Source organism: Myotis brandtii, unplaced genomic scaffold, assembly GCF_000412655.1.
Source record: "Myotis brandtii unplaced genomic scaffold, ASM41265v1 scaffold250, whole genome shotgun sequence".
Taxonomy (NCBI): Eukaryota; Metazoa; Chordata; class Mammalia; order Chiroptera; family Vespertilionidae; genus Myotis; species Myotis brandtii.
Window position 1 is genome coordinate 467497 of NW_005359478.1, and position 10236 is coordinate 477732.

General features: G+C 43.0%; 1 protein-coding gene across 1 annotated transcript in view; it reads right to left on the bottom strand.

Annotated features, from left to right (window-relative positions):
- Positions 1–242: 242 nt before the first annotated feature.
- Positions 243–10236, bottom strand: part of MRPS21 (mitochondrial ribosomal protein S21) — a 10816-nt gene continuing 822 nt past the window's right edge. Inside the window, exons 2-3 of the mRNA XM_005867383.2 lie at positions 9864–9985; positions 243–530 (exon numbers count right to left, since the gene is read on the bottom strand). Coding sequence (XP_005867445.1) covers positions 350–530; positions 9864–9946 — 264 coding nt within the window. The 5' untranslated portion in view covers positions 9947–9985 and the 3' untranslated portion in view covers positions 243–349. The remainder of the gene's footprint in view (positions 531–9863; positions 9986–10236) is intronic.

The following is a 10236-nucleotide window of genomic DNA, read 5'->3' on the forward strand; positions in this document are numbered from 1 at the left end:
CAATTCAGTGGCATTCAGTACGTTCACACTGTTATGTAACTATGCAACCACCATCCATCTCCAGAACTTTCTCATCTTCCCAAATTCAAACTCTTTACCCATTGAACAATAACTCCCCATTCCCCCCTCCCAACCAGCCCCTCTATTCCTAGACTACTTTTTGACTCAGTTTCTCTTTCACTTAATAGAAGAGAGGGTCCATTGCTGACTAGTGGATTATTTCAATATACACACAGGTCTTCTTGTATATACATGGTTGAGTTTATTGCAAGAAACGGGTCGCAGAAAGAAAAGAGATGGAGATACAACCAGATAGGTGTTTTCCTACTGGGCCTACTATCCACAGGCCTTAGCAGCCTTGCCATGGATCTGCCCGATTCTTTCGCATCAAAAAGTTGATCTTGCGAGTCATTTCCATGTTGTAGATCCTCCGGCAGGTTTCATAGCTTTCCCTCTGTCGTCTGCGGCAAGGCTTCTCATAGTACCGGCGTCGCTTGATATCCTCAATGAGCCCATCCATGGTGAGGATTCTGTATTAAGGCAGGCAATGAAGTTAGAAGCTTGGGCTCATTATTATTCCTTTTCAATTTTACAGAAGGCCAGAAGTCAACTGACCAAACAACTGATGTCTGTAAAAAATTAGGGTCCAGCCGGTGTGGCCCAGTGGTTGGGCACTGACCCATGAACCAAGAGGTCACCCGTTTGATTCCTGGTCAGGGCACATGCCTGGATTGTGGGCTCAATCCCTGGTGGGGGGAGTGCAGGAGGCAGCCACTCAATGTTTCTCTCTCATTGATGTTTCTATCTCTCTGTCCCTCTCCCTTCTTCTCTCTCTCTAAAAAAAAATTAGGGTATGAAATGGTGGCAATACAGCATTAACTGCCAACTTATAGAGACCCCAAATAGGAATTTGAGGGGAATAAAAAAGCAATTAATTACACAATCATTTACTTTTTTGTAGACCTATTTAGCAACTATTTCATTCTGCCCTTCCGTTACTTATACAAATATTTCCCTTATTAGACTGAAAATCCTCAAAGGTAGAAACCACATTTTATTAATCTTTAAGTGTCCATAAAACTGAGCTCAATCTGTTATCCACCTTCCTCTCCCCAATTCCTTGCAATGCAGCTTCTCCAGCTGGATTTAGAACATGCCTAACTCAAACTCACCTCTTTGTTTTCACTGAGCCAGGAAGACATGGGGGTTTATTCTATAACCTATCTAATCCCTATGCTCCGGAGAGCTCTGGCTCCAATCTGTAATTTGTGTCTCCCTCTCAACCCATCATCAGTTGATCCTGAGGAGATCTGGAGGCACCTGCTGCTGCTGCCCTCCATTCCTGGCATTGTTTGAGTGGTTCCATTCCTGCCTTCCCTGCCCTTTCATTACATATAAGAAGTCATAAACACAATTGGAGACATGGCTACTGTGCCATCTCCAGTTTCTGACTCCATAGGTCTTGGGTGGAGCCCAAGAATGTACATTTCTTTTCTTTTTTAAAAAAAATAGATTCTTTATTAATTTCAGAGAGGAAGAGAGATAGACAATGATGAGAGGGAATCATTGATTGGCTGCCTCCTCCATGTCCCCCTACTGGGGATGGAGCCTGAAATCCAGGCATGTGCGCTTGACCGGAATCGAACCCAGGCCCCTTCAGTCCGTAGGCCAACGCTCTATCCACTGAGCTAATCGGCTAGGGCAAGTATGTGCATTTCTAACAAGTTCCCAGATGATGTTGCTGCTGAAAGTCCAGGGAAAACCAATGCCATAGCACAGTGTTAATGCCCCTTTTAAAATAATGATCAGACAATATTATATTTAACTGTGGTTATTTGTTATTTTTTTCATCTCCCTTACTGGTTTGTGTGCTGCTTAAGGTTAGAGATTAAGCCTTTATCAGTAAATATGTGACAAAAATGAATCCTCTAGGTAACTGACAAATGTCCAGAGCTCAAGGGGTTGACTTTACAGTAGACACAGTTCTTGGAAATGTTGACTCAGAAAGCCTCAATAATATTATCTTTGCTAAGAGTTAGATTTTAGATAACTGAAGTTCATAGAGGCTAATCTGCCCCAAGATCACAGAATACAGCTAGAAGTAGAATTCAGTCTATAGTGCTGTGCTCCACAACAGCATTCTGCTCCTCAAGCAAAAACCACTGCGGTTCAGAAGACAAATTACTGCAGTGCTCCTGAGCAAAGGAAAGAAGGAGGGAGGAAGAGCTGGGCTAGGCTCCTTAATTCAAGAGATGTAAGCCAAGACATGGCACACTGACATGTAAGTAACCATGGAAACACCTACGCATTTACTTCAGTTGTTTACTGCTGTTTGATGAAGGCCACTTTTTGAACTAGGCCCTAGTATATTAGAGAAAAAAAATGGGAAAAAGTCCCAGAGAGAAAAAACTAGAAATATAATATAAAAAGGATAAGGAGACTGACTGGACTTGAGGATAGACTATAAAAAGAACAGGGACCCCTGGATATGACCTCACTTTGGAAGAGGATCCTACTGGAATGACAAAGACAGTTTAAAAGTAGGATGAAAGAGAACTGCAAAGGGAGGAGAGAGTGTAGACATACTCAAGTATCCTACCGGAGTTTCAAAAGGGGTTTGGAACCGAAGTGGTCATCTTACCAAGTAAATGCCTGTGTGGTGAGGCAAAAAAGTAAGACATGAAGGAAACTAACAGAAGAATATGAGAATGGAGGAGGGGAAAGAACAAAAAGATCGGTGGCCCACAACATAATTAGGGGATTGCTAATGGTTTTCCCGGGACTATTCCACCTAATTCCTGAACACAGACCAAATAAGTTCCAAGATTTTAGTTATCCTAAAAAAAGTACAGATTATCTTCAAATGGTCCTGAGTTCCTACCATAGAGGCATCTACTCAACTTATTTCTAACAAAAAGGATACGGGAAGAGCTTTGCAGAACTCATGAAGTAAACAGACAGGGTGTTACTAAAGATGTTCCTGCTTCCAAAGGTAGTTCAAGGACTAGAAGACGAACAGCTTTAGTGTAAACAGATCAGCCTTGAGTTCAGGCGCCTGGCAACATAACACTGAAGGAGAAATCAGCTGCCAGTTTTAGTGAAATTCAAGGGATTATGTAAAAGGAGCTGAGGCAGACTCACATGTCCATGTAGCTAGCCTACGTCAGGACCAATGTGTACGCAGAAGGACTCAATGGGCCCAGAAGCTCGCCTACCAGCAATAAACGGGGTCATCTGGGCATGTGTGCAGTGTGCTTGCCTTCCCTCGCTTGGGGCCAGCCAATCATGCAGGGCTTCCTAGCAACCCACACTCTCTATCTCCTCATCCCAGGGCACCCATGAGGGCCCTTGGTTATGTAATGAACATTTACGGCGATCTAACTAGGCAGACACATAGGCTGTTTCCTTTGTCAGACTGCTTCTACAACACATGCTCAAGTTTTAACCACCTCCCTCTCCTTTCATTTGCTCTCTATCTACTGTTGTAATTAGACCACAGAACATGCAACTTATTTTTAAACTACCAACTATCAGAAAGCTGAGAGAGATAAGAAGCCTGGGATGTAGTAGACATATACAGAAAAGGTGGCCAGAGAGAGGACATTAGAGAAAAACAGAGAAAAAGAAGAAGAGTATATCAGCAAACACTGTGTCTGACAGACAGAAGACTGGGACACTCCAGCACCAGCCAGCTCATATCTGCATGCTTAAAACTCTTTGCCTAGAAAATTATTCTAAGAGCAAAATAATATAGATTAAAATATCACTTTACTTCCTGAGGCTAAAATGCAATTATGGGATACATATCTAACACTCCACGATAAAAAAAAAAAAGAGAGAGAAATGCAGCTTCCTAAAATCTAAATTGACAAAATAAGTATCTTTCCCATAAAAAACAAAAATCACTGCCACAATATTTGCCCCAAGCTGGCCTTCCTAAAATCTAAATTGATAAAAATTGATAAAATAAGTATTTTTCCCATAAATAACAAAAATCACTGCCACAATATTTGCCCCAAGCTGGCTCCTTCCAACCACATGCCCTTCTTGCACTGCTTCCCTAGATAATCCCAGCCACAAAGTTCGAATGTTCCGAATTCATAAGGAAGCCTAAAAGAGATAATCATACCTAAGGGCCCGAGTCTCAGGCTTGAGTCTCTCTCTCTCTCTCTCTCTTTTTAAACATATATATTTATTGACTTCAGAGAGGAAGGGAGAGGGAATATCTCTCTCTCTCTCCAGAGAGGAAGGGAGAGGGAGTGAGAGACAGAAGCATCAATGATGAGAGAGAATAACTGATCGGCTGCCTCCTGCAAGCCTCACACTGGGGTTGAGCCCGCAACCTGGGCATGTGCCCCGAACCATGACCTCCTGGTCCATAGGTTGGCTCAACCACTGAGCCATGCTTGAATCTCTTAATTTATTTTTCTATCTAACCATTCCTCTTCATTCTGATTAAATTCTTTTCTTTTTAAGCAATGTAAATTGGTTTTCCCCAAACCTATTCCTACATTGGTGTTTTAATCCCTAAAGTGAAAAAAAAAGTAATGCCATGCTTTCTTTTTTTCTTTTTAAATTAGATGAGGGATTTAGCAATTTTATTTTATTTTTTAAATATATTTTTATTGATTTCAGAGAGGAAGAGAGAGCGATAGAAACATCAATGATGAGAGAAGCATTGATCAGCTCCTGCACCCCACCAGGGATCGAGCCCACAACTTGGGCATGTGCCCTGACCAGGAATCGAACCAGTGACCTTAAGTGCATCGGACAATGTTCAACCAACTGAACCACACTGGCCAGGGCAACAATGCCACATTTCTTAACAGGATACCTGACAGAGTGCCCAGGGTACTATCCAAAGGCAAAAGTCTCTGATAAATTTGATATATCTACCTAGTACACCAAGTTTAACTTGAGTACGTACGGGTGATGGTGTCAGCCCTAAAACAGATGTAATGGCAACAACAATAATAATAATAAATAAACCCCTAAAATTTTATTTAGGCCCTGCCAATGTGGCTCAGTTGGGCATCATCCCATGCAAGGAAAGGTTGCCAGTTCAATACCTGGTCAGGGCACATGCTCGGATTTCGTGCTTGATCCCTGGTAGGGAGCTTGTAGGAGGCAGGTGATCGATGTTCCCTTTTCACATTGATGTTTCTGTTTTTCTCCTCCCCCACCCCCCTTTCCCTTCCTCTCTCTCTAAAAATAAGTTAAGAATATATTTTTTTAAAAAAATTTTTATTAAAAAAACAACAACTCCAAGGACATTCCATGTTTGCCTGTGGTGGCAGAACCTTGGCATATCGGAGATATTGCAGGTTCAGTTTCAAATCTCCGCAATAAAGCAAATATCGCAATAAAAACAGGTAATCGTTTTGCTGAAGGATCTTGCCTTCGGTTTGTTAAAAACACACACAAAAAACCCCCAACATCTGTAAAATGCAATAAAGCCAAGTGCAATAAAACAAGGTATGCCTGGGTTCCTTCACTCCCTGCTGTTAAGGATACTTCAGCGGGAAGGTGTGACAAACACTAAAGTAAAGGAACTGACAGAAGGTAACAGGAACATTTACATTCATTAAGTAAACATTTACTGAGAGCTTTCCATGTGCCAGGCACTTTGGTAAATGCAAAGGATATACTAATGAAAAAGCACATGTCTCTATCCTCAAGAAGCCTGTTGTCCTGGCTGGTGTGGCTCAGCTGGTTGGAACATCTGTCGTCCCATGCACCAAAAGGTTGTGGGTTCGATTCCTGGCCAGGGCACATACCCAGGTTTCTCTGTTTGGGGCGCATTTGGAAGGCAATCAATCAATGTTTCACTCTTACATTGATGTTTCTCTCTCTGTCTCTCTCCCTTCCCCTCTCTAAAATCAATTTTAAAAAAAATAAATAAAAGAGGAAGGGAGAGAGAGAGAAATATCAATTTTTTGTTCCACTTATTTATGCATTCACTGGTTGCTTCTTGTATGTCCCCAGTCAGGGCTCATGGGAAATTTTTTTTTAATGCTGCTTGTCAGATGCCACTGTCCAGAGACACTGATTTAATCTTAGGTTGGGTCCTGGCAGCAAGAATTTTTTTTAAAGGTTCCCTGAGTTATTCTAATTGGCAGTCAGGGTTGAAAACCACGTGGTGTCACACTGACCAGTGTCCTGACTAAAAGAGACCCTTAAAAGAAGTATGGGGCTGCTATTTAACAAAAAGGAGAAAGAAGTTTAGAGATATCTGAAAACAGCCTAAGAATGAGTTCTGAGATAGGGCCAGGCCAGGCCAGATGGCAAAAGGTATCCAAACAAATTAGCCTCACCTTCTGCCATTCATTTATTCTTCTCTTACCTACCACCCACCCAGGATCAAGAAGGAGCCTATATAATAAAAGCCTAATATGTAAATTGACAAATCAGCGGAACAACTGGTCAGCGGGTGGCGACAGGCCAGCCAAGGCGGGTGCCAGCAGGCAGAGAGAGGGGACAGTGATAAGGGACAGAGGGGTGATCAGGGGGGCAGGGCCGGCTGCTCGCTGGCCGTGCCATCCCCCGACTGGCCCGCCAGTCACCTCCTAAGCCATCAATCAGACATCCCCTGAGGGCTCCTGGACTGCAAGAGGGCGCAGGCCCGGCTGAGGGGACCTCCCCCCCCTGCCGTCTCCCCCACCCCAAGTGCACAAATTTTTGTGCACCGGGCCTCTAGTTTTTAGATAAAAGAAAAAAACAGAAAGAGCAAAACTCGAATGCTGATTAAATTAAAAGTTATTGGCTGAATCAGGATTTTGAAAGAGGCAGATACTAGTAGATAGAGGTTTGGTTTTAAGAAAATCAGAACAATCTCAGACAAAGAAACAGTCTCAGAAGGGGGAGTTGGCCTTGCGCTTTCTGCAGGCCAAGGTCATCAATGGAGACATGATTAATTCCTTCAGGCAGGAAATTAGAAATACTTTGCTTTCCAGGTTTTAAATTTTTGTAAATGGAAATGGGGGATGCAAGAGCAGTGCATACAAAGGAAATAAATGCTGTTATTTTAAAATGAGATTACCAACAGGATAAACAGTAGGAGCCTTGGTTGAAAAGTATCACTGTCTTTTTAAAAAAGCCATTCCAGCCCCAGTCAGTTTGGCTCAGTGGACAGAGCATCAGCCTGAGGACTGAAGGGTCCCAGGTTCGATTCCGGTCAAGGGCATGTACCTTGGTTGCAGGCTCAATCCCCGGCCCTGGTTGGGATGCGTGTGGCAGACAACCAATTGATGCGTCTCTCTCACATCCATGTTTCTGTCTCTCCCCCTCCCTTCTGCTCTCTAAGTATCAATGGAAAAATATCCTCAGGTGAGAATAAACAAAACAAACAAACAAAAACATTTCAATACCAATAGCAAACTAGATCCTCATGACAAAATAAAGCTTAATTATTTTCTAATTTTTTCATCTCCAGGCCACTTTAAGCATAACCTGATGATCAAGGAAGACAGAGAAAAACCGCTGAAGCAAACTCCCAATCTCTCAAAATAAATAAATAAAATTGCCCACAAAGTAATACCAAAAAGGTAAAAAATTCCTTACAATAACTTCCAAATTATAATAACAACTAACATATAATACCTACTATGTGCCAAGCACTGTTCTGAGCACTTTAATCATATCAACTTAATCCTCACATCAATCCTATGAAAGTACTACAAATGTTCACTTTACAGATGAAGAAACTGAGGCAGAGACATTCTAGCTTACCTCAGATCATGAAGCTAGGATTGAACCAGGGAGTGGGCTTCAGAGTCTGTGCTCTTAATCTCATACAGATCATGAAGCTAGTAAGTGGCAGAGATGGGATGGAACCAGGGAGTGGGCTTCAGAGTCTGTGCTCTTAATCTCATTTATATGAAAAAAAAAAACTGTATTAAAGTTGTAGCTACTTTCTTGAGTTTAAGAGATGGTTTGATAAATAACATTGCACCAAAATTATTTCTGGTTTTTGTCAAAGTAGCTAATTTCCTTGAAACAAACTTCTTGCTTTTGTGTTATTTATGCTTTAGGAATAGAGAATGTGAGGGATGCTAAAGCTGAGCCTTTGAAATCTGTTTTACCATCAAGTAACAGCTGCCCTTTGACATCCCTTCAATAATAATACAAGCATCTCAATCACCCTGACTAGGAGACCCATCTAAATCTACAAAAACACATCACACAGAGAGAAGTCAGAAAAAAAGGTGAAGTAATCTGCAAGGTTTCCTTTCTCCAAATTTAACATTTCATCTCACTAACTAATTCACTACAGGAGTCTTTTTTTTTTTTTTAATATATTTTATTGATTTTTTACAGAGAGGAAGGGAGAGAGACAGAGAGTCAGAAACATCGATGAGAGAGAGAAACATCGATCAGCCGCCTCCTGCACATCTCCTACTGGGGATGTGCCCACAACCCAGGCACATGCCCTTGACCGGAATCGAACCCGGGACCCTTCAGTCCGCAGGCCGACGCTCTATCCACTGAGCCAAACCAGTTTCGGCACTACAGGAGTCTTAAAGACATTCATTTTGTGCTTCCAATTAGGGGCAGAAAAAGGTCATTAGACATCACAACCCTTTCACCGACATGCCACTCAAAGGTCTGAAATAGGAGAGGTGGGAATGAGCAGTAATAGAGAAAAATGAAATAGGGTATCTTACCACCCGGTATGTCACTGACTATTTTTACTCTCAATGTAAGTGACAATGCAGAGGGAACCACTTCTGTCTAAGGATATGACTGGCATGCAGATACAGAATGAGGACATGGGGCTGACCCAACACCAAATCCTTTGAAAAGACACACAAACTACCCTCAGCCGGCAACTGTTTTTCACTTATACAGCTTCTGGCAGCATCTTTGCCCCTACTTACTGTGGTCTTCCGCCATCCAGCCGATCGCACCTAGCACCCTTTGCTAAGAACGAGGTTCTCTCTCATTTACCCTCTCAGCCCCCAAGAACCCCACTAGTATTTAAACCCGGTCAAATAAGGATTCCTAACTGGAAAATGACTATCAGAGGTCTCTCCATTTCCAGAGAAACTAGTAAACAGTCTAGTAACATAGAGCAAAGAACACTGCACTAGAAAGATGGGTTTTACACTCCTCTCCACCATTCAATAACTGTGTGGCCAAGAAATATAATTTTATCTTGCTAGACTTGTGAAATAAAGCTACCACCTTGCTAGCCTTAAGGTAGAGGGCCACCTCATATAATCTCTTTAAGATCTCTTTCATACCATTCTTTAATAATTCAACTCAACAAACCTTTGTTTCTCCAAACTCTGCTTCACACTGGAGAGAGAAAATGATGAATGAGGCATAGCCAGAAAGTCTAAGACTTATAACGAAGGGGAGGCTAAGGAACTATTTGCTTGAGGAGCTACAGTGGTAAGGCCTTCTTCACTAGGGTCATTCAAATCTCTCAGACTAGCATTTAAAACATTTCAATGCAGCTCCTCCACTCCAGCCAGTTCACTTCCATCTCTATGCTCCTGCTTCTGCTGTAACCTTCCTCTAAACCTGTAACACTTTTCCTCTCTTCCTTGATTCTCCAAGATCCCAACTCTGAATTCACCTTTTCCATTAGCTTTGTCCCACACCGTTCCCTCCCTGAGCTTTCTCTGAACCACGTCCTAGGTTCCTGCCTCCCGGCAACTTTATCACTTGACTTCCCCTTTGGGCCCTATTTGAGGCCTTGGATGGAATTCAGGTCCTGAGGGGCTGGGAAGTTTCAAGACTGTGAACACCTGGGCGGGCACTGGTCTGAGAACAAGGTATGACAGGGGAAGAGGAAAGAACAGCCACTGCACTTCTCAGGAGAGCTGGTCTCGGCATGATTCTGGCCCTTTAACACTTACCTGTTCAGGGTCCTGTACGCCCCGTCCACGTTCCCGTCCAGCACCATCACAGTCCTGGCAATGAACTTCAGGTGTTTTGCCATGACCTTGGGATGAAGTCTTCACTCTCCGGGACCTAGAGGCTGATGGAAAAACGGGGAAGAAAATATAGATACCACGTTAGGGAGGAGAAACACACCCGAATGCACACTCTACCGCACGGCTTCTGCTGTGTCTGGATATGCCACGTTCAAAAATAAGCGAGAGAGGGCGCGTGCAAGTTCTCCGAGCCCGCAGGTCACCGCGCATCCTCGCCAAGACTCCCTCGTTCTTCCTGCCAGTGCAAACCCTGCTAGGGAAGCGAAGCGACGGCAGCGAGGTGTCACCGCGCAGA